The following is a 25,398-nucleotide window of genomic DNA, read 5'->3' on the forward strand; positions in this document are numbered from 1 at the left end:
AATTCTACAGTTAAAAATCCTTGGAGAATAACTAGAGACACACTAGTAATTAAGGAAATACTAACAACTAGTATGCCTTCAGTATTTTTATGTTCAAGACCTCAAAGCTTCATTACTACAGGTCAAAACTAAACTAGAAAAAAAGTATGATGAAGCATTGAGTAGGTCGTATTTGCCTTTTTTTTAAGTTTGTAATCAACTCCAAGACTTAACAGGGAAAACCTTGAGCTTCTTTTGCTTCCACTGCACTGATGGGGCAGAGGAATAATTCATAGCTGTGTGCTTATATAGAAAGATTGTGGGTTAGGGAACAGTCCCAGTTTGGGAGAAACAAGCAGAAAGAACAAGTCAGGGAAGAAGGTAAGGGGTTGGATGGATCTCTGCAAAGGATTTCAAGAGGGCAGGAACAAGTGAAAAATTAGAAACTGTTTCTTTGAGGTATTTTTTTACATCCCATTTCACCAATAAAAATACTTCAGTGTTATGAAACTACATGGTTGGTCTTAATTGATAGGAACAGGAGAAATATGCTTTTTTTTTTGCTTCTTCTTGACTGTTTTATTTCAAAAGATATCCCCCCTTAGGAAAAATATCTTGAGGACTTTCGAAGAATTTTCAAAAGTTGTACTTGAGCTTAATCTAAACTATAACTCTCTAAAAAACATCAATAATACAGTCTAGATCTTAAATAATAGGTCATGTGACAAGATACATAAAAAAACTTAAGATTTATCCAAACAGTCATTTAACACAAGTTCATGACAGTTATGTGAGAGTTTAAAGGTTTAACCCCATGTAAAGTTTGTCTTCTCCTTCATTCAATAGTGTCTGTCCCCCTTAGGATCTTCTGAGATGTCATTTGAACTGGAACCTTCAAAACCGCTATTAAAGTGTGGGCCCACTGACTGTTAGGCCACAAATAATCTATAACCTCATATAATCTCCAAACTTTCAAGCAACTGCAGTTAAAGATTTACCTCTGACAGTTTTCAGTGATACATGCAGGAACCTCGTGAAGCAAGTAAACAGTTTTTCTGAATTTGAAATATACCGAAGGAATTTACAGATGCAAATAAAAACCATAAACCAAGGTATTTCTTACAGATTTTATGTACCACCTTATATCTTTCATTTTACATGTGAACTCGTCTCTGCAATACAGTTTAAAACATTTGTGATTGTTCTTTGCATTTCCATTCTCATTTAAAAATTATAACATTTTTGTTTAAAGAAAAAGTATCACAGTAAATCAGCCCGGATGCAGGGCCTGCCACAGTGTACCACCTACCAACAGATTTGGCTGGATTAAATCTCATTATTCCCAAACCTGCCCTCCATGATGCCATCACCACTGAGAATGATGATCTACAGCAAAGTCACTGAAAGCTGTACAATCACTGCATACTCTGAGCTGGAAGGGACCTACAAAGATCATCCCGTGTTATCCTCTGGATCACAGTTCCATTAAGAAGCCATTTGTATTCTTACAAAGTGCCTGAGCTCTGCTTAAACAACGTCATACTCAGTGATCTGTTTTCTGTCACTGCCTCAGAATCCTCGGACCGTGTAAACAGTCCCAGGGTAAAACCAAAGATGGAAAACTGCACAACTGTGACTGAAGCATGGAACTGTTCAAAAGGGAAAGCAGAACTACCACCTATCTTAACAAAATCAGCTGAGTTACAAACGAGCAACTCAGACTATGACATCCGGAGATTCCAGTTTGTGGCACATTTTTCCACAGATTAGCTGAACTGTAACCTACTTGGCCAGCAGTTTCTTCAGGCAGGGATTTTAATTTTTCATGAACACATTGCTCTAATAAAGTACTTGGCATTAGTTATGGCCTTTGAATTAAAATGCATTCACGACATTAAATTTTAAAACCACCAAGCCATTAATTTTGATCAGCTTTTCTTTTTTTTTTTGTATAGTGTTCGCAAGAATTAGTAACTAAGTGCATATTTCACCAGCAAAAGAATAAAAGCTGTACTAATAAAACTTACTTTTGCACGTCCCTGCAGAGAATGGCAATATTTTGCCAACTGCATAGCAAATGAAAGCCAAAACCAAATTTGCTGTTCCAATAAAGGCTGATCTGTCAAATATAACATAATAGCTTAACTTATGATCGAGGGTAACTTGGTACACAATTTACTATCTACATTTTCTTCCGTATTCAGAAATAAAGAGGTTTACAGCATTGCAGAACAGTTCCATAAATTGTCTATCTCAAGCACTGACTTTAGTACCTATTTGTGAAACCATCTCCCTACAAAAATTTCCAGGTAATAGCTAAATAAGCTGAGCCTCCTCAGCTGAGGATGCTGATCTGCAATTTCTTCAGGTATGCAAGTCCCTGCAGTTGGCCTACTTTACCTTATAAAAAATTCCCCTTTTGTCTGCTTTGTTCAAGGCTAACATTCAAAAGCTCAGATAGTATAAATCACAGGTATTTTAGTTTTTAATATAAAATCATTACTTCAGATACGTCTGCTGGCCCCACTAACCTTGTTACTAAAAGAAATAATCACCCGCTGACAGTATGGGAGCCCAACAGCAGGCTTCAAACCAAGTTTTCAACTTGTTTTATCTCGTTTCATCTCATTCATCTTACACTTAGGAAACAGTGTAGACGTACGACACTTAAGATGTTTAATAGAAACAGACAATTTGATACCCAATTCCTATGCTAGTATCATCCTACTGTTCAATAAACTACAGTCAGTGCAGTTATAGTTATACATTTTAATTGAGTACAATTTACACACTTTATACACCTCTAAGTAGTGCATCCAATTTGCTCAGCAATAAGCATGCAGCTCACTAAAACAGATGTCTGATCCTCCAGCTTCCCCAGCTCTTAGTACCCGTTTTCTTTATTACTCTACATTAACTTGTAGATAAATTAAGCATAACATAAGTGTCTGAAATTCCAGCTGTGTTGCAAAATGCTGCTGTAAGGCTAAATTTTTAAGTCCAAGTAGTTTCATAATCTATGTGCAGTTATTTATGAAGGCAGCAGGAATGCTATTCTGACAGCCTAATTAAACTTCCAATAATGTCAGCAGGAATCTGATTGCAAAATGGCTCATTTTATAAACATCACTACTTTTATGACTGACAAAAATATACATGCTCAGGTGCCAACTCCTTCACAAATACATATTTTAGAACTTGTGTCGCAAACTGCTCGCAAGTACAAAATTCCAAGCTGTTAAAGGTCTATGCCCAACCCATAAAAACCAGCAGAGTTCATACAAGGATTTCAGGGCTGTTGCTCTTCTGCCAGTCTCACACCCATGGAACTTCACTCGATTCAGAGCCATAACTCCCAATATATACAGAAATTTACATCTAAATCAAGCCATCTCCCCTATCCAGTACTGGATCTGGGGTTACACACGCATTGAAAACACAAGTGAAGTACAGGACAAAGACAACTGAACCTTGCAAGCCCCCCCTGTGGTCTGTATGTCACAGCGCATGTGAAGCACCCATTGCTTCAGAACTTGCTTTTCAAGTTTGCTGCCCACTGCAGAAGTCTCTTTAAAAATTGCATGGGCCATGATGCACTGATGAAGTTTGAAAAAAATCACACTTCTAATTGGAAATGTTCAAGTTAAGAACTGCATACATGATATCCCACTATTAAATGCAGTAATGAGCCCTAAACTGAACCACTTGCTAATGGCAGCAACTGCTGTCTTGGTGGCCATTACAGCTTTGCTGGTTATAGCACAGGTTACAACCAAGTACTCAATGTTTTAGTCCACTCTAGCATGACACTGATACATTTATAAGCTCAAGTACAGGGAAAATACAGTAACTGCCTACACAAATAGCAGACATTCCAGGAGTTCTGTAGTGCCTCCTCTTCTCAGTCGCTACGCAGAATCCATTAAAAAATCCAGTGTCAGCTGCTTCTGATCTTGGGAGTCACTGGGGTTTTTGTTTGGCACTTCTGAGTTTTCACATTTCCATTAAGACCATTTAAAATATAGCAGACCACCAATATAGCAGGGATGGAAACATACAATTAAAAGTCAGACCTCATAGTCCTCATAAATTTACAGCATAGTTCTAAAAACCTCTTAAGGAGATGTTTGGGTTTTATTAAAAATGAAGGTAACATCAAATAAAAGCAAAACTAAAACAGAATAGGTAGAACATTTTATTTTTGTCAAACCTTAAATGTAAAGTATATTAAAAAAACATGGTTTGGAATTTCAAGAACAGGAATATAAACATGTATTTTCTATCCCAGAAAAAAAATCATGCAGGTGTTACAGTATTTGATCATTCTCTACATTCACTGGTATGCAACATCAACTTAATGTTATTAATAGATACAGAGATGCTGTAAATTGGTACAAAAACCAGGGTCTTCTGGCCTCACACTGTAGATGAAGCAAATCTGTTCTTTGGTAATTGGAGAAGGCTCATTTTCCATTCCAATGCAGGACTGTTAGGAGGCCATATTAGCCACTCAGCTCAGAAAATTACAACTCCTGTAGACAGTCTGGGCTACTTTTGTCACAAGAAAATAGTATTAGAGGTGGTTTTAGAGGTACAAATGCACAGAAGTTAAAATTATTCGTTCCTTGTGGTGGCTTTTTCAGGGGGAAAAAATCCAAACTCTCTCCTCCTCTATTCATTGTTTAATCTAGGTAACATTTAGACTCATATGGAAAGGTATTTGCTAGATGGGAATGTACACATGCATACTTTCAGTTTAAATAAAGAGACGTGTGTGGAGAATGGTAATTTGAAGTTAACATGACTTGAAGGTACTCCTATAATAAAGTTTAAAGATTTAGTAAACTGGGACATTACAAATCCAAAAAAAGTGTTTCTAGATTTTTCATCTTCCCTTTTTCAACAAAGACTGACAGAATATACATATACAGGTTGACATTTTGATTTATCCAAAACAACTTTCACTTTGCTCAGTTTGCAAGTCCTACTGACTAAAATGTGGTATCATTCACAACGAAATATTTTCAGTAAGTGAAACAATAAGCAAAGAAAACCAAAACTAAGCTCAGAAGCTAAGTGGTTTAAAAAGCCTGGTAACACCTACGTGTGCGTCAGTGTGCCTATAATTTCTTTTTGTACATTATATCTCTAGACACACACACACACATATATAATATACACACCCCGTGCACCCACGTGCACACACACACACCTTTGTAACCTGCAGTGGAGACCAACCTATGTTCTAATAAGGAACCAAACACATCATTTAAAAATGTGGCTAATTTAACAAAACAGAGAAGAAACTGCTGCTATCAAAATATACAATTTGGATTGCAGACTAGAAGGCTAACAACATTAAAAAAATAGTTTTAAGCAAAACCCCTTTGCTTCTGAATAACAACAGGTATCAACCTGCCATAGCATGAATCATCCAAACAAGATTTTATAAAAAGTTTAAACTGTGACCCTTCCTCATTTGTAAAGTTCTTGACATCTCCTATAGTGCGAGCTCTGGTCTCCAAACTGGAGCCCCTTCCATTTTTCTCAATCCATACTTCAGGAAACAAATGGCAGCTGAAGGATTCAGAATCTCAAGTGTGATTTGTGCTTTACCATATACCTGAAAAAAATTATCAGAACACAATATTACTACCCTTGTGGCATTTATAGGAGTTTTACTCTCAGGAATAAAATGCACAGACATTGTTAAAACAGAATTCTTACAGAATTAGAAAGTTGCCAAAGAGATGCAAAGCCTTATGTACCATTCAGCTCTGTATTATGCACAGTATTTTTCCCACTAAATGACAGTCAGCTAAAACCTTGCCTTGAAGAAAATTCATGTTTTCCAAGGTATCACATGACTTCTAACATTGAAAGACTGTTGTTAAAGATAACTAGTTCATTCTGGGAGTTGACATATATTGTTTATCTGAGAGACCTTTAAATAGGGAGCCATAGAAAGTTTGATGGTTGGAATTATTTTGACAATTCCCAGAGGATTTTTTTTTTGCACTCCATCATTCAAGCAGTTTGCTGTGCACTTAACAGGAAAAGATTAAACATTCATGAAATGCATGGGCTTCTCCCCTTCCTCAATATTTCTTCAACTGCTTTAGAATAATAAAGTTTCTTCTCCACAACGTGAAAAAGGTATTGCAGTGAAATTCTGATTCAGGAGTGCTCTGAGCCACAGAGAAGCAGAGTCAGAAGCAAAGCAGCTCTTCACAGAGCTGCTGCTGTTCCCCCACCCCTCACTTCCAACAAAAGGCAGGGCTAAATACTCAGAAGGCCCCCAATATACAGAGGAATAACCAGTCCAGAACTTATTACATGCTCTGTTTTTTGGAGTTGTTCTTCTACCCAGTGCTGTGGACTCGGAGGCATCAGAGTAAGACAAGGCTTTGTGGCTCTTCATCTTAAGGTAGTTTATCACCTTTTCTGGACTGTCACCTCGTGAGGTGGAGAGAGAGGAGGAGAGCTTGTAAGCTCAGAGTTGCAGTCCATGGGAAGGCTGGGGATACACGGGAAAACTCTAGAGCACCTGGACTGTCCTCCATTCCTTGCCTGCTGCCTGAAGGGAGGTGGGCAATCATGGCACTAATCGGTGATTAATGGTAACTGCCCTTCCTTTCAGTACACGCTTATTACACTTTGGAGATGGTTATTTACAGTCTCTAAACATATACCATTATGTTCTATTATGTTCATCAGGGAAAATCAAAACAAGCAATATCTTCAAGCTAAAACACTCTTCAGATGTCTAAGTTGTATACCACCCCCTTGATGCCAGAACTTTAAAGTCTCTCCAAACATCATAAAAGCACAAGCATCAAGGATTTTCACCAGCAAACATACCTGTCCAAAGTTTCCCAGAAGCGTAGAAATACTGGCCTGTCCAAGTGTCTTTTGTGGTAGCTGAGTTCTAACACTGTAACATCCCACTTCTGTACATTTGGATCCAGACGTACTTCATCATATTTGAGATGAAAAGCTTTAACTGCAGGAAAAAGGAAAGCATTTAGAGTACAAGCATGAAGACTTTACAGTGGTTTGTTATCAGTCGAAGAAAATCCCCACCACATCACTCTTTTTTTCAGAATGAAGCCTGAGAGCAAAATTAATGAGCCCATAACCCAAGGAAGTCAACTAGTTCCTAAATGGCACTGAGCTAAATATAGCGGTCGGTGGCTCTCGTGCTATTACAGGTTTAAGTGAAAGGGCAGCCCCTATTTTTAGATGCACAGATTCCAGGAGAAAAGCAGAAACCCTTTGCCAATTCAAGTCCATTTTCTTTGAGAAACAAAGATGTTACTTCCAAAAATCTTCCAACTGTCAAAGAATTAAAAATAATTTAAACAAGGCTTTTCTGAGACCACTGAGAAGGAAGCCTGGCTACTTCCTGAAAGTCTGAGTAGAAGATTGATAGCAGAATGCCAGTGTAACCCCCCAAAGGCTACGTGAACCATTCTGAGAAATTTAGTAACTGCCAATTTTCCCTGATCTAGGACTCAGTTAAAAATGGTAAAATATTAACTGTTGTTTTTCTCTTGGCAAGTACTGTCATACATGAATTATGTAAAGCCCAAGCATTTACACAGTTAGCATTAAAAGCAAAGTACCTAAGTCTTGTACAATTCCTGTCTGGTAACCAATTTGATGATTTGAGTAGTATTGGAAAAGTAAAACAGAAGCATTTGACAAGGCTTGTGGAAACTAGTTATTTTTAATGCCATGGTTGTATCATTTTCTAATACCACACTCTTAATTTTGTCCTCCACAGAATCCACCTACAGTTTCAGCTAAATGGCTAAAATAGATAAAAATAATTTTAAAAATTGGTTCTTTTTTCCAGATCTATCTAGGAACTTCCTAGAAGATTGCTATGTGAAATTAGCTTTTTTTTTTTTTCAGTTGACAAACTAAAGAAATTATCATCTCGCTTGTACCTCTGCCAAATACATTTCCAAGCTTTGTGAATGAAAACCAAGAATACACATACATTATCTTTGCTATACAACATTGCATGTATTCAAATAACTCCAGAGAAAACAAATGAAGATATACTGGGGCCATGCATTTACAGAAAACTTAACACCTGAGAGAGCCTCTGCATTAAGGTTAAATGTTATTGAGCAGAAGACAACCCACTTCTGAATCTGAATCAAATCACTATTAAAGCACACTAATGTGCTCCTGGAGTAAGACCTTTAAAATGGTATTCAAAATTAAGTATTTGTTCATTAAAGTGACATCATTCAAAATTTCATCTTAAACATTTACTTGCAGTTATAAAATTAAGTTTATTTGCTACATGAACATTAAATACTCAGACTACCTGTAAAGAAAACTAAGGAGAACAATTTTAGAGACTCAATTAATGAAATGCTATGTGACATAGCAATTGAACAAATAAGAGCCAGTTTGACAGGCTCTGACCCAATACAAATTTTATTGAGGAATTCTTTATGGTAAGCTACCTGCTTGTTTTCTAATGACAGTGATAAGCTTTGAGTATTTGTTAATCAGTAGAAATCCAGAAGAAGAAGAAATGCAAACTGCAAGTGAAACAATGAATGGCTGCAAATCTCAGAAACCACATTTATGAAGGCTATTAAACACAATAAAAACAGCAAAGCAATATCTTCAGGAAAAATTAAACACATACAGCTGGACTGACATTGTCTGTGCTCCCTTCATTTACCTGTTTGAATTTAAGGAGTAAGTCATTAGGAAAAGTCAGAGATGGTCTTTGTCAGGAAAATATTTTAAAAATACCTTGCTTTGAAGCAATGTCATGCATTTCTAAAATTAAAATTTCAAGGTATGCATTGAGTAAGACCAGATATACTTTCACTTGAAAAGCATAAAAATTTGCACACCTTCAGACTGAACTGTGCAGGCTGTGACTGAACTTCTGGCAGAGCAAAGACCAGAAACGTCAGCGCATGTCAGAAAAATTCCTACAGCCCTCTGTACATTTATATATACACCAAATGTTAGAATTAATAGGGAGCAGCATGTGACTGCTGGCTAGACCTTAAATATTTCACTGCATTTCTCTTGGTTTTGCTTCTCACAATTCCTGCTTTCTCTGTATCTTTACTTTGAAGTGTTGTTTTCTTCTTTTATTAGTCTCTTTTGTGAAGTTCTCTCCTGTGGTGTACATTTACTTTTACAACGACTTTCAGGCTCTTTCACTCTTCCTTCTCAGTCTCATTCCCCCCTTAAGTGACTTATTCTATTTTCTTGTTCACAGACCCAATCTTAGACTTCTGCCCAACTGTTGGGTTTTTCCCTTGCTGCTTAGCAAACAATCTCTTTCCAGACTCTGCTTCACATACCAAATAGGTGCAGCACACATAAAACCTGATAAAACCTGTTTCCTCATCACACTGACAGGGAGATGACAGACTGAACTGAGGTGGGTTTTGGTTTGTTGGGTTTGTTTTTTCTTTTGTGTGAGTGCGTTGGTTTTTTTGTGTTGTTTTTCTGTGGCTCAGAAACCGCTGGACACTATCAAAAGGTCTATTTTCTGAGGCAGTTCCACACTGAAGCAACAGAGAAGAGAAACTGGCAGTTTCCTGAGATATTATCGTCCAGCTCACTGTCAGGAGTGAACTGTGCAGGGAAGTGCAGTGTGCCTCAAAGCACACCGGGTACCGTTGTGAGAACTTAAAAAAACTGTTCAGATCTATACAGTGGTAACATCTAGCTCACTTTAAACTTTAAACGTGAGCTTTTTAAAACTTTAAAGGTTTTATCAGACACCAGATCATATTTTTAACACCTTCTTAGTGGAATACTAGGTGATTAATCCTCTGTTCAAAGTAGCAATGAAATGTGAAGACATCCTGTAAACCTGTTCTCTATTGATTGTTAGAGCATGCATTGTCTGTTCACCTTTTATTTTAGAAGCTTGCAAAGTAAATTTGTACACTAGCTATTCCTGCCTCTTAAAGATGACAGCTCTGAGAAGGTTTCTGTGAGCTTCCACAGGTCAGAACAAAAGAACTGCAGAGGGCACATTAATATTCACTGTCTGTGAGCAGACCAAAGCCACTGCCTGCTCAACCACCCACATCCAACAGCACTTGGGAAGTACTTTGCCATAAGCATAAGAAACTTTGCCCTCAGGAAACCCCAAGCACAAGACAAAAACCCCCAAGACATCTAAACCCAAGATAAATCCCTTACTTTTTGCAAAGATATCGACAGGAGATCCATCAGGCAGGAGCCAAGGCCAGCCTTTGAACTGCCAAGCAGGACCCTGTACAAACACGGCCACCACGCGATCCCTGCGAACACACAAAGGCACGGACACGTTGATGGCCTCCAACATTTCAATTACATGCTTTCCTAGACAGGCAATGTGCCTTAGCATGGCTTCTTATTTTAGTAACAGCAGTATAGCACATCTAACAACCACAACTCCAGCACAACAACCGCTTTTCCTTTGTTAAGCAAAAAAAAAAAAAGGTGTTTTTTCCGGACTTCCTGTTCCACTTCGCAGCTCAGTTTCTCATGTTACAATTTTACAAGTCAAACACTGTTTATTTGTGGTCATTATTACTTTGCTTTTAAAATGTGCTCCAACATTTTTAGAGACAATCTTCTGTGAACAGCACTGTAAACTGAGGTGTGTCTATTTAAAAGCCTTTATTCTCAATACTGCCCACTTCTAGTTAAAATTTCTGCAAAGTGCATCATCTATTCTAAGAGAACATAACCACTATCTGTGGTCTAAGAAAATAACTGCAATTAATATGAAGCTTTTACAATATTAAAATTTAACCCCCCACCACCTCTGAGAACAAATGACTTCCCAAATACGGTCTGTCTTTCTGTTGAGTGTTTACATCATCCAACCATGGTTCCTATCTTCCACAACAAATAACTACCTCTCTAATCTAATCCCAAATTAATTCATTATAAAGTCCACCAAATGCCAAATGGAAAAGAATAATCAAGGTGGAGTTTTGATATGGCTCCCTCGGATAAAACCAATATAAAAGATCCCCACACCACTTCACATCTTGGGGCAGAAGTACTTGAGATCTAGCTGAGATGGTTCTTAGAGGTTTGATCATTAAACCTTTTAAGTGCTATTTGATATTCAGAATTTCAAACCCATCGATTTCTGATTAGTTCAAGCTCTAATGACAGAGAACAATTAATTTAGGAACAGGACCTTTTCAAAGTATTCCCCTCCATTAAAATCTAATGTGGAAGTTACAAAACCACCAAATATGTCATCATCCATGTCTAAAATCTCCACACTTGTGAGAAAGAAATAAAAATGCTCCATAATGCACTTCATTAAATAATAAAAAGATCTAAAACAATAAAAATATGCTTCTCCAGAATTTTCCTCCTCACTGAGAACTATTTTTCATAGCACTGAGAAATGTGCTACAGACCAAATCATCCGTTTCCAGCTTTTTCGTAAAAGTAAAAACTATCCATGATTCCCTTTCCCCAAGTAGGGCTCTGCCTTCAGAAGTAAACTTCCATCAACGATTTCAATTCAATGAATCTTATCCAGTACTTGAATCACTGTTCAGTCTTTACTGTCTGATATATTTTCTTTCTTTAACTATTAAAAAAGTTGGAATGTCAGATGCTGAAGGCCTGCAAACATATCTTCCCAACAGATTTTCCTTCAGAAAGCAGATACGAAAGAAAGGTTTTTCTCCCAGATCATGGTTCAGTGACTTGCACATTTCCAGTATCACAGACCAGAAAAATAATATGACAATTTCTATTTGAATTTCTGGAACATTTCAGGCAAACCTTATAAAATTAGTTGTGCTGTTCACACTGTTAAAATGTACAGTGTTGTGAGAGTTTTTAAGACCTTTTAGATGAGTTCAGTTTCATATGATTTTCACCTAAAGACTCCCAAGCACTTAATCAAATCTGCTCTTATATCTGTATCTTTGCTTTTTAGTGCATTTAATAGTGTTTTATTGGGCCCCTCCAAATTCTGCATTGTCCTGGTTAAGAAATTTTGCAAAGGAGAAATGTCCTTACCAGTCTTGTGGCATAAGTTTCAGAGGCTGGTCTACTACTCGATAAGGAACAGTAACGCTGACTGTGGTTCCCCCCGGCTGCATCTGGTCCTTCCTTCTCTGTATTAGAGTTTCATTCTCTCGTTGACAGCCTTGTTTCTTCTTTTCATCTGATGGTACAAACCTCAGGGAATAACAAAACACTCAGTAGACAAGGGCAATTTACTTGATGGACTCAGCAGAAAAAGTAACAACTTGATGAGAACTTGGCATTATTGACAGCAGTCACTGGAGCCATCTCATCTTCACTGCACTAACTCTCCGTTGCTACTCACTTAAAACAGCAAAAAAAATTTAGGAATACTATTTCATAAGCCTTTATGATCAAAACAGTCATAGCAAAAAGTCCTCAGCCCTCCAAAAATACAGGCAGACCTGTTCTTATACATTCATGCACTCCTTTTCAAGCTTACCCAATACATTTGGAGATGAGGAGCCAGATCACAACCTGCTAAGTGACTATAACTCATTCTTTTTAGTGACCAAGGGTAACCTGGGCACTAAAACAATTGCTTCCTGGAACAAATTTTAAGAGCTCTTGAAGCCTTCCAAATTATGTTTTCTGAAGAAAGCTGGGATTTTGGGTCAAAAAAAACGTTTTTGAGTAAGATTTTCTTTTGAGGATGGTGATTTTACATTATCAATTATTCATTTGATGTATGATACTATATTTTTTTTTTGTTTTCTAAATAGTCTCTCTGATAGAATAAGTGCTCAGAAAATACAGATGTGATCCCCATGTCATATGTAATCTATGAGAAAAATAATTGCTTAAGATATGACACACCATCTCCAATTAATTACCAATTTTGAATCTTTCAGCCCTCTCACCTCAAAAAACAAATGCAATCCCATTTCAAGGCCCTCTTCTTTATGGTGACAATCAAATATACAGATCAGGTCTCAAAATTGGCAACATGAGAGCAATGTAAGCCTTTTCACATATAAATCTCAGTGGATTTTGCCATAAGAAAGATAACAGTCATGTATTTTAGAGAACTAAAACTATGTCGCAGAAAGTGAAGTGGATGTGTCCAGTGTCACCCACCAGGCCAGCAAAAGAGTGGAATTCAGACCCCCTTTCTCCTAACTCTCCACTCAGAACCACCCTGCTGCACTGTAACGCTGCTGACATTTCATTTCCAAAGCTTCTGATAAAAATAAAACAGTGTTTCACTTAACTGCAGTAGTTATCAGCAGTACTGGTGCTACATTTTAAAAAGCACAGTCCCTAATTAGTAATATTACTCTTCATTACAGCACACATGGTGCTTTTGAGCAGTTTACAACATTTTTTGGTTGTTTGCACCAGATTTCTCTTTGTTCTCTTCCATCTATTTCTATTGGAATACTAAAACCCAATTCGAATGTGCTTTAACAGGCAGACTGCACTTCCTATTGCTGGAGAAACAGGAAAAAGAATGCAAAATTAAATATGAAGATAAGTTCATTATTCAGTCAGCTTGAAAATACTAGTTTTCTTTACATATCCAATGAGAAAACAGCATTTTAAGGAGAAAACCCCAACCAAACAAACACGTTTTAAGGCAGCAGGTGAAAACTGCCAATAAACCTTCAGGCAAAACCGTTTTACTTTTCTAATCTAAGTGAACAGATGAAGGCCCCTTACACTCTTCCTGATTTAACAGTGTCTCACAAACAGAGTCACAAGGAATTTCCAAAGTGCGTGTCCAAACGCCTGCAACTGATACAACTGCAGGAGGAAAGTAAAAATAAACCCAGATGACTGTGAATGGTGCACTAAAGCTGACTAGTATTGCAACTGCAGAAAAAGCATTACAGGTGTTAAATGATGTGCTGTAAATTAAATTATGCTTATCTGTCTAGTACATGTGTGACACCATCATTGTAATGGAAATAGAAACCAAAAAGCTATTCAGGACACTGGGGAAAAGTACACTTCGGCTACCCAGAATATTACTTCCAAAAAGTTAAGATAATAATTCCCCCAATAATTGAAGTAATTTGAAAAGAGTTAATATTTACATATACTTTTATCTATCACATTTGACTGACATGTACAATTGCACACTACACAGAAGCATTCAATATAGTTCTGCTTTGGAAAAAGCTACCAAATGCGACACCAAAGTTGAAGTGTTTCTAATCAATTTGCTAATTTAAAAACTCAAAAGCAAGGTGCACCTTTAATCAGGAGCAAACCTACTGGCCTGTCCTGCCAACACATTGCAGGCTTTGCTTTGCCAGTACTAATAGGAAACTATTTTATAACTTAAAATGAGGATTTGCTTGGTGGTCTTCAGCTTTTAAGTAAACCATTAATGAGCTGCTCATCGCCCATTAGAACTAAAGGAATCTGCGCTGAAAGGAATGGAAATAAAATGGGGTTTTTTAAACAATTAAAAAAAATTAGAAAAGCAACCCCTCAAAAACCTTTTATCCAAGTGGCAGAGTTTATAGGAAAAAACAGGATCACCTAAAATGGTGGACATACTGAGAAGAATTTTGTTATTCTGTGTCACATGCACTAAACAAGAACAAACTCTTATAGAATATGTAAATAAAAACCAAACAGCCCTACTTACATTACAGTGATAATCAAATATTCATATGAACAGGGATCTGAAAGGTCACATTTTAAATTTAATTTGTAAATATGAGGAAGCAAAAACATTTTAAATGGAAACAGGAAAGCTAGGCACCCCTGCCAAATTAGACAAGAAGCAATACTGCTTTTCTGGAGTCTAACAACTTCACCACTATATCTGAGACCTCTCCAATTTGGCTGAAACAGGCATTCTCAATTCTACTTCTAGCTTCAAATGTTTCTGTGTTTAAGAATTCATTTCAACACTAGTTTATTGGCAGTTTCTCTCTATTTCAGCTAGAAATTGTGTTACAGCCATTAAGGTACCATTCGGTTGTGCCTCAGTTATTTACCTTCTAGACACCTGCTACAGCTTTATTTCCTGTAAAATACCGAATGTTTCTGAATCCACTTCTCCAGGACACAACATAAAATATCTTGTTATCCGAAAATCCTGAAGGAAAAACTATCAATAACCTGATTCACACGGAACAGTAGAGAAGATGACTGTCATAAAGAAAGCATTGAATCAAGAGCTTACATCTATGTAAACACACAGAGAACAGGAATAAAGGACAGCTCTCAGAAACTTTACAGAATATCTCTTTGCATTTCTGGGAATCATCGATTCAATAAGTAAAAAATCACGTGCTTAAGAGCCAAGAATCAATAGAAATTACTGTAGGATTATAAACTTAATCATGGCCTATGCCATCACTACCTGGACGTAAAACACAAGCTTAACAAGTGTGAGTATTAAACACCCAAAAAAAAGTCTTCCCTTGGAAATTATTTATAGGATTATTATGCAGTACTATAGCCAATGGCTTAACTACACATTTGTACTTGACATGTTTTTAATCATTCAATACACTAGAAATGTATTCTGAAACCTGACTGTGCAGGACAGTTTCTTGTGGCTTCTCTGGATTACTATTCCCTAGTGGAAAAAAAAAAAAAAGAGAAAAAAGAAAAAAATTCCCTATCTACTCAGAAGCACTTTTATACTCCTATTAGGAAATTAAAGCACTCCAATCTCTTGCTGTGAATTGCCAAAATCATTACCCACATAAAAAATGGTGCACTCTCACTTTCCAAAGACAGAAGATCCCTTTCCTAAGGTAACAGGCAAGTGATTGAACAAAATCAAATTATGGCAGGTAACTGGCAAGATATAATCCCCTGAACTGCCTGAGCTGCTCATGCCTTGGCTCTAAACTCACATCCATTGCCAACATTAACTTTAAAACACTTTCACTTTCTGGCCCCCAACTCAGGCACACTGAAAATTGCATGAACAGAGAATAAGGCAACTCCAACGTTCCACAGTAACCAAGATCACCATAAGACCCATTCGGTTGTGTTCAGAACTGGAGACTTATTTTTACAACCCTCTCAGTATTTCTGTTATGTTTCAGTATCAAAAGCTTTATGTACCTATTTTTGCGAGAGAACAAAGCTCATTTTTTTGTAACACATCATCCCTGAATCTATCCCAGATACTCTGCTCGCTATCAAAGCTGGGTAAAGCTCTGTGAGTTGCCTGGCCACGTATGGTGAGAGGCATCACAAGTAAGAGCACCATCATAATAAAAATACATAATCATCATCTAATCATTCACATCTCCCTGATGTCATTCCTGCTTCGCCTTTGTTCCATGTAAAGCCGAAGCCTTGCCTCTGAAAAGCCTGACTTCAGATATTCTCAAATACTTACTCTGGAAAGCCAGATTTTACACAATAACTGTGATATCCAGTGTTGCATTTAGCTAGTGAATAAGAATAAAGCATATAAAACATTTTTAAGAAGCTTCACAATATATTAGAACGTATTGCAGTGCTGATTTTAAGTTAAATTATATCTTCTTCCTATTTTAGACACTTTTCATTTTATGTTGTACTTGGCTCCTTAGAAAAATAACCTTTCAAAAGTTATCAAAAATATTTGCTTATTACACAGCACATGAATTGTATATATTACAATTATATACAGAAATATCCTCCTTAAAGATCTAAGTTGTAACAAATATATTGAAGAGAAAAATTAGATATCTTAAAAAAAAAAAAAAAATCTTAAACCAGTACCATGCTTTGGGTTTGTCATTATACACATTTCATTCTACACATGATAATTTTCCTGCTTTCCATATTCTCTGCCTTAAAAGAGCATAACATTAGTGATAAACTGAAGATGCTAAGCATACAAATGTCAGCCAAATCTGGCATAGAAAAACTCTAATATACTATAGAGCTATGAAAAGGCTTAGTAAAAACACTGGTATAACTAACAGGTTTCTTTCAGTCCTTAGCAATTGAATTTAAGGCCTACCATAGTACTGGATGAAGACTCTCCTGTTTATTTTATAACCATGAAGCTAAAATATCTGTCAGTGATACCACAGTTAGTTTTTCTCATATCCAGAGTGACAATGCATTGCAGTCCAGTTACTTATTAAAAAAATCCAGCACTGCAGACAAACACTACCCTAAAAGACAGAGATTCCCAGCTATGACTAAGTTTTGATTTTAAGTGGTTTGGTCTCTAACTATAATTTCAGGTAATTATTTTTCTTATTTTGTTTTAAGAAACATTTAAATGGATGGAATCCAAAAGTTGCTTCATTTATGAAACCTAAGTACTCATTCTTTATGATCACACACTTCACAGAAGTCTGTTGCCTCAGGGATCAGACATGGAAGAGAAACCCATCCTATAAACAGGTCCCATACCCTAACCATCCTGGGGGCATCATTCTCCCAGGCTTCTCCTGCTTTTCTTCACAGTCTCCCCTGCAATGGCTCTTCCCTTCCAGCTCCAAAAATCTCTTCTCCTGCCGCTATATCACCGATCTCCTCTGATGGCAGCTACAAGAAGGTTGACTATCTCTAAAATACATGAAATGCAAATCTACCTTCATCTTCCTCACCAGGGGTAAGGGAGGGAGTAATAACTTAGGTGTGTCTCTTCTATCTGGACGATATTTCTTTATTACTTGTGGCAATGACAGGAGTCTTTGGAATCTCTGCTCTTCTGTTAGATTTAGCCATATGTGGGGAATGAGCTAAATAAGGTGGTGACATAAGAGGCAGAAATTAGTTGAGTCTTTTTTCTTAGGAAAACCATCATATATCTATCAATCACTCTCTACATCAAGACTAGTTCTACACTCTGCATACCTGAACAGTAAAATAAACCCTGAAGCCTTTCCTAAACTAAGCACTTCAATAAATCTGAATGCAACAAAATACAGCCCGGGAGGTGTATTTCCTAGAAGAGCACTAGAACTGTCATGGCTAAATTAATATTTTGCTCTTCTGAATTCTGCTATTGCCCTTCTGATTCATTAACATACCTTGCTTCTTTGCTTTCTCTTTCATACTGGTTAACTACATCAGTGTCCTCCTTTGAACCCTTAAACTTCATTTCCTTTTTTTTCTGGATCATGTTCACTGCATTCTGAATATCAGCATCCTCATGGGACAGGTCTTCAGAACTTAACTGCAACTTTGCCCTGGTGGAGCTGAAAACAACTGAAAACTGTGTCTCCTGGCACAGATATACTTACACATGACATAGAGGTGCCTTATTCCTTTCTAAGTATTCCCATACCAGGTATATGCATGGATATATACCTATATATATATATACAGAGAGATGTAAAATCCAAGGCTTGTTGTGAATTTTTTTCCTAAATGTAAAAACCCACATAAACAAACGTCTCTGCCAACCCAATTATATCAGTCCAGTGACTGCTTGCACATTATTAAACTGTAATGTTAAAAGCCACCCTTCTCTCCAATTAAATATTTCAGAGCAGACATCAACAGTCCAGTACTTCCTGGATCTTCGATGGTATGTGGCAGTAAGCTGGGAACTACAATTAGATCAGAAGAAGGTGCCTCATATCTCACAGCACAGTTTTATAAAATCCTAGGGCAACTCCAGTGGAAGGCAAGGCACCACAACAGGACAGGCTGGTTTTGAAGAAGAGCGGTTTTACAGCCTCATAAAAGATGAGAGCAGGGGGTGATAAAAAGACAACCCCTCCATTTTTTGAACCTACCATTGTGGACAATCTGCAACAGTGTATTTCTCTGTGAAAATGACTGACTGTTTCAAAAAAATCAACTGATATTTACAGATAGGTAAGTCTAAATGCCATGATCTGTTGGACAAGCAGAAAGATTCATTGAGCCATAATGAATTAAATCTTAGAATCAGATGTGTGATGCAATAATCAAATTTTAGCAACTTGCTGATATTTCCCTGGATGAATTTGCATCAATACCTCATGACAACATGTGAACTTGAAAAAAAAAATAAGTCTGTCTTTACACAACCAGCTGAGCTGCTTGGCTGACACAGCCTGATACAGACCCTCCAGTCACCTCTTTACCCTAACTGTGGTCATTTCCCAAAATCTTTTCTGAGCTTCAGGAGCACACTGCTCCTCTTCTCTATCCCTTCCATTGTAAGGGGTCATGGATTGGTGCCTTTATGTTACATAAAAGAAAACCACTGCAGATATTGGAACTGGTATTGCAAGACTCTCTCCTCAGTCTGTCCCTTGAGCCCAGAGGTCACAAATGAGCCAAAACTCTGAAAATAAGTTTTTGCTTTTTTCCTGCTAGTCAAAAGGAATTAATTTCTTTTATACTCTGGTCTGTAAAACTAGCTTGTCACAAGAGAGTAGATGAACCCTCTTGCTTAATTACTAATTAGGTACTAGTATAACTTGGTATCTGAAAACAATTTGTTATACAGTATGTTCTAATCAGGTACTTACTTCAGATCTTGCAGAAGGTCCTTTGCATTAAGCATTGTTATTAAAGAGGTCGTGGCTGCTGGAATAATGATTATGGGAGTTCGAGACCCTGTAGAGATAATAAAGTTAGACTTGCCTGGGGGTTTTTTTGGTGTGTTTCGGTTATTTGTTTTTCCCCCCCCCTTTTTCATTAAAGGAGCTGGACATAAAAAACAGAATTCTTGCTTAACAGGTCACAGTCTTGGAAATATATTCAAGGAATATTGTAGCAAAACTTTTTCTAGACTAAAGGTTTTCATTCACAAAAGAAGCATATCATTGTATCATGACTCTCTAAGTAAGGGTAGGAGCCATATTTAGCAAAACAGAATGCTGTCTGCATTCCACTACTTGTTTATGTTGTTGCTTGTGGTTCCAGAAAAAAAAAAAAAAAAAAAAAGAGCAGACACAATCCACACAAAAATGAAAAGGTTCATGTAACTAAAATTGACTCACCTTTTTTCTGGTTTGGAGGTGGTCTTGCTTGAGAAACTGAAAAAAAAACAGAAAATACGGCAGGATGACTAAGACATAGATACAAATGTGATTGTAAGGCAACACTTCAATGTGTTTAATTGCAGGAGGGAACAAGAGTCACACTACAGTCATTAGATCATTTCCACAGATGCAATACACTAAGTTGAAGAAGGGATTTATAATTTTGGTCTGAGTATTCAGCAAACAAACAGATTCTGACCATCTGAAACAGATGTTAGGAGAGTTGAGTCAATCTCTCCTGGTTTTTCTGAAGGCAGTCATCCCTCTCCATCCTCCATAAAAGGTCAGGGCACAACAGCACTGACAAGAATTGCCACAATCGTGAAAAAAGCTGCTTGTAGATCTTAAGTACAATAGTGCTGAACCAACAGGAAAACTGTTTCACACCAACCTGATGTTTACAGAGCCTCACCTTTTCATTAGCAGTTATTATTGTACATGACATCCACAGGATTTAGCTACCCTTAACACATAGAGAACGTTCAACAATCCAAATCCGAATTTCAGGCTTCCTCAGGTTAATTCTGGATTGCAGTTTGAGTTACATGAGCTCTTTGGGTGCCAGAAACAGTTAAACGTGACAGATATGGTGGCAATCAGGAAGGGGAAAAAACCCAACCAAACAAAAACACCCACCCCCCCAAACCCAACAAAAATAACCCTCAACCATCAAACAAAACCACACAAACAAACTCTATGGGACAGACAGAAACTGAAGAGTTCTCTCCCCATTTCTGCAATAAAACATTTCCACCTCAGCCTTCAAGTTGTGACTGCCTCAGTACGGGGCAGACAATGCATTCCAAAGTTGGAAGAGCATCTGTGTTTCTTCACTTTGGTGCCGCTACTGAATTACCTGACTTCCCCCAAATAAACATATTATAGTTCAGTTTTCAGGAGTCCTAATTTCAGGAAAGAACTGTTGTGCCTGATAATCACCATCATACATGTTTATCCTAATTCAAAAAAATCAGAAAATGGTGAGCAGTAGAAGGACTGATGCAGACTAACTCAAGTCTCAGTTGCTACTATGCATGACAAATTTCATTAATTGACTTCCAATTGCATAGCACCAACTTGCTCATGTTTATTTATGACCAACTGTTTCAGAAACTTCCTAGAAGAGTATAAATATTCACAACACATAGTTGCCATTGTTGAAATATTGAGACCATATCCTTAATTATCTTTTCCTGACACTGTCAAATGCACAGATATAATCGGCAACACTATATTGAACTACATGAACTTTACCTACCCAATGATTTTATTTTTTTTTTTTAAATCTAGGTATCTCCTTAATGTAAAAATGTCCCTGAAATATATGGGCAGTAACAGCTGCCCTAAGGAAAAAAAGAGGAAGAAAAAAGGAAAGGGAGGGAGAATAAATATCTGTAAGAAATTTGACAGTGGCACCAAGACAGGTTAGTAGAAAAGTTGGTACTGTAAAATATTGCCCCCCCAAAAAAAAATCTTACATCAAAAGCACATCTCAGACATATTTTTCAAATCACTACTGCACAACTGTTTAGCCCAATTTAACTAACAGTTCTTATATGCAAAGCAGCATCCTCCTGGAAACAGCATGTTTTAGTTACTTTGACTGCTAAGAATAGAACAGCTGAGTGTTTTAAAATATCCTAGAACAGGCAGAAAAATAAACCTCTTCTGACTACACCTCTCTTCTTTATTCCCCCTTCAACTTACAATATAGAGACAAGAAAATGGACTGGATTGGCCCTAGAGAAGGGCAGTACCAGTATAACCTGTATAATGCACAAAAACCACACTTCTGCCAGTAACTGCCCAGGAAGTCACAGCCAGCAGCAGGGACTGTGACAACTCAGTCAGATTTCTGTTCTTGCCACTGCTACCCTTTTCATACTGCTGTCAACTCCATCTGCATTATGATGCTTAACGGGGCTAGTGAGATAAGTCTGACAGGCACCATGACCTTCCCAGTACCAAAATAACCAAACAGAAGAATCTGTGCACAACAGCATTTAGGTATGCTGAAAGCATTCAATAATAGAATAGATTTTGGGGAAGAATCAGCTTTACAGTATTAAGTCTTAGCATTAAATCCTGCTAATAAATCTCAAGGAATTAGCAAGGCACACACTAAAAGCATTTAGAGTCTCAACAGGAATATACAGTATTCCACCAGTACTTCTAGAAAAAGCATATTCATTTTAACTGGTAGCTTTGTTTCCAAAACCCCCCAAAATGTCCCCACTACCTTCATTACATTGTCTTGTTCTGAAATAACACCTTTCAACTGAGACCTTCTTCCAGCAAACCAGAAATTCTCACAGTAAGTAAACCAGGTGCAGACCTGCCCATCGCTGTTTGGAATCACTGTTTGTCTCATGTGCTGTCTGTGCTCTTACACTCTTCTAAAAACTCTTCCGAAGGGTTTCTTTTTAAAACAAAGTACTTTTATAATTCTATCACTGAATCACAACTGGAGATTCAATCTGACAGACAAATGGACTTGGTAGCCAAAAGCTACTAACTGGAAATTAAAAAGCCAGTTGAGGATTCAGGTCTCATTACAAATACCTTATGTGCTAAGAAGTGTGAAGAAGTAATGATAACACATGCAGAGAATTACTTATTTCTGATCTATTAATCACAGAAGTAATAATATATCTCTCTTTGAGATTAGCTATTCTGCTTAGGTTGTTTCTCCTTGGAGTATTAACCAGCTCTTATTAGATATTTGAGCTGAAATTTCTGAAATACCAAGTCCACGAGCAAGAAGTTTGTGACTTTTAATTTCACTTGTGCATCCTTTCAACAGGCTGATGGGGCAACACACTGAAAAGAATGAACCCAAGTCCCACAGTGTCACATTAAACAAAAGGATATGCACTTTTTCCAATACATGCAGTGTTAAAGACCACAAATAAATGACCCCCACTTCATTCTCCAGCTATGGCTTTCAACAGCATTTCTTTGACACTCAAACCTCTCTGGAACAGAAGCACAAAGGACAGGAGCCACCTTACCTGGGCGTGGCACAGGCTGTGCTGCAGGAGTTTGTGTTTTTCGAGCAGATGCACCTTCCTTTTAAAAGACAGAAGAGGTAACATTAACAGCTGACCTCCTTGTCAGGTACATGGGTTTTTCAAATGAACACAGAGCTATAAAGGGTATCATGAAAAGGAGGGCAATATGTTTCCATTAAAGGGAAGAAAGAAAATAATTATTCCAAACTCTTTATAGATTCTGAGACTCGAGGAGGACAGACAACCTCACAAGCTCTTACAGGTTTACATTTTATATATAAAGTGCAAATCATAAGCTTTTTTTACCTCTGTACTCAAAGAAACCTCTCCCATTTACAGTATTGGGTTTTTTCACCTACAGTCACCAAGGGTTAGTAACATAAATGCAAGCAATTGGCTGTAGAAATTTCAAAACAAGATCTGCTTATGCTCTGGATGGAAAACCAGGATCAAGAAATTGCAATGCATTCCGGCCTCGAGGAGTTTTAGTGCCCAGAAATAGCACTCCATGATAATTAGTTCTGCTCGGGCCTCATCCAATTACCTTAATGTAACACACAAAAGACCTGCACTATTGTTTGTTCTTGTCAACTCCGCAGAGTCAACACACCAACAAAGAAAACAGTGAAGTCACACATGTCTGGTTCCAAAGCAACACTGAATTCCTGCAAGAACAAATTCTGTTCTCAGTTACTGCTGTAAAACCTCACTGAACAAAACACGTATCACTAACAGTGGAAAAAGCTGCTATATAATCCAGCCACTTCTATTTGCAAAGCTGACAGAAAACCTTTTAACATGAAACCACGAATTTTATCTGAAAATTACTTAAACACTATGTGAAGTGTATCCTAGAACCATGAGACACTCAGAAAGGTCAGAGATCCCACTCAAGGAAAAACCTGTTGGAAAGGTCTCCAGTATGGCACTGTCCCATTTCTATGTCCACAAACAGCATGCTTCAGAATCCAAAATAAAAAAAGCTGATGAGTGGGATCAGGTTCTGTGATTTAAATAACACTTAGAAGAATTGCTTTTAAGTTTCCATCGTGAAAGCTGAAACTCTTTTTATCTCAAGATCCGTGAAGTACGAATAGAAATCCCTTGACAAGCTCTTAGAAAACAAATTTACTCAAAACCTCTCTTCCCTGAGCTTTAGTGAAAGCCACCCATGATTAGTTACAATAGGCTGGAGCTGATATTTGGTACAGTGCACAGCTTTTGTAACTTTTACAGGCTGCAACCTCTCATTAATCTTTAGTATAAGGATTTAACCCTACACTGCAAGAAATGGATTAATCCCAAATTTTTCTGTACTCTTTTCCGATTATTAAAATACCAACATTTATGTAGGGCAGTTGAGTCAGTACCTGTTATTTTAAGACTTACTTTTTTAGCAGCAGAGAAAAGGTATTTTTGCCGATGTCCTTTCAGAATAATTACTCAGAAAATGATAAAAATGAAAATAACACCACACTCTACAGGAAGAGCAGCAGGACAGGCTGACTACCTTTGAGAGAAGCCTTGCAACTGAGAACAGCACCTTTATTTCAACTTCCACTTCCAAAAAACATTGAAGTAAAACATTTTGCACCTCTTTCTATAGAAAAAAATGCCATTTTTTGTGTCAAAAGGCTGATTCTGTGCTGGACTAGTTACACATTTTGAAGAAATCAAGAATTCCCCAAAAACACTTTCTAAATACACAGCACTTTATGAAACGTAAAGAAAATCATCAAGCTAAAGAAACTTCACTTCCTGTAACATTAAATTTCAAGTTTTTAAATGCTATTCAGTTTGCATGGATGCATAACTATTACTGCCTGCAGTCCACATGTCCATTCCTCTTTCCATCCCTACAGAATCATCAGGACAACTTTTCTGCCTCCTCTTCCACTTATCCATGTCTCAAAGAGACCCTGCAGGTCCTGTAACAAAGGGAGAGAACAAGGAGCTGCTTCAGAGATGATACGAGTTTTTGAAAACTCTTGTAAAGAATTTTAACTAAATCAGAACCAAAGTCTTGCTGTGGTTTCTCTATGACTTAAGCCTGACAAAATAACTGGCAAATTATCTACTTGGGAGTTTTTCATACTCTCCCCTGAACTGCCTTCTCTACAGTGATTAACTGGAAACTTAGTGCAGAAACCTAAAACAAAAAAAGTGAAGCTTTGAGAATGATGGCAACTGAAGTGAACAAAAATACCACTCCCGAAACAACAGCAAAGTACATTTAAAAAAAAAAAATCACATAAAAATATCTGATTAATGGTAGGAAATAAATTCATTTAAATGAGTAGATACCACTTCCATGCCTATGACTATTCTAAGAACAAATTCTGCAAATCAATAAATTATGGAGGTCACAGCTTTTAGCTGGATAAATTGGTGCCTCAGATGATGATAATTTCAGGAATGAACCTTGCTCAGCTCACAACTGCTGCTATTCTGGCATCTTGGCA

General features: G+C 37.3%; 1 protein-coding gene across 1 annotated transcript in view; it reads right to left on the reverse strand.

Moving 5' to 3' along the window:
* Positions 1-4,017: 4,017 nt before the first annotated feature.
* Positions 4,018-25,398, reverse strand: part of CDC73 (cell division cycle 73) — a 106,269-nt gene continuing 84,888 nt past the window's right edge. The window contains exons 11-17 of the mRNA XM_017815746.1: positions 22,937-22,994; positions 19,884-19,919; positions 19,410-19,497; positions 12,016-12,177; positions 10,180-10,280; positions 6,841-6,982; positions 4,018-5,602 (exon numbers count right to left, since the gene is read on the reverse strand). Coding sequence (XP_017671235.1) covers positions 5,566-5,602; positions 6,841-6,982; positions 10,180-10,280; positions 12,016-12,177; positions 19,410-19,497; positions 19,884-19,919; positions 22,937-22,994 — 624 coding nt within the window. The 3' untranslated portion in view covers positions 4,018-5,565. The remainder of the gene's footprint in view (positions 5,603-6,840; positions 6,983-10,179; positions 10,281-12,015; positions 12,178-19,409; positions 19,498-19,883; positions 19,920-22,936; positions 22,995-25,398) is intronic.

This window comes from Lepidothrix coronata, unplaced genomic scaffold (genome assembly GCF_001604755.1).
Source record: "Lepidothrix coronata isolate B3197 unplaced genomic scaffold, Lepidothrix_coronata-1.0 Scaffold52, whole genome shotgun sequence".
Taxonomy (NCBI): Eukaryota; Metazoa; Chordata; class Aves; order Passeriformes; family Pipridae; genus Lepidothrix; species Lepidothrix coronata.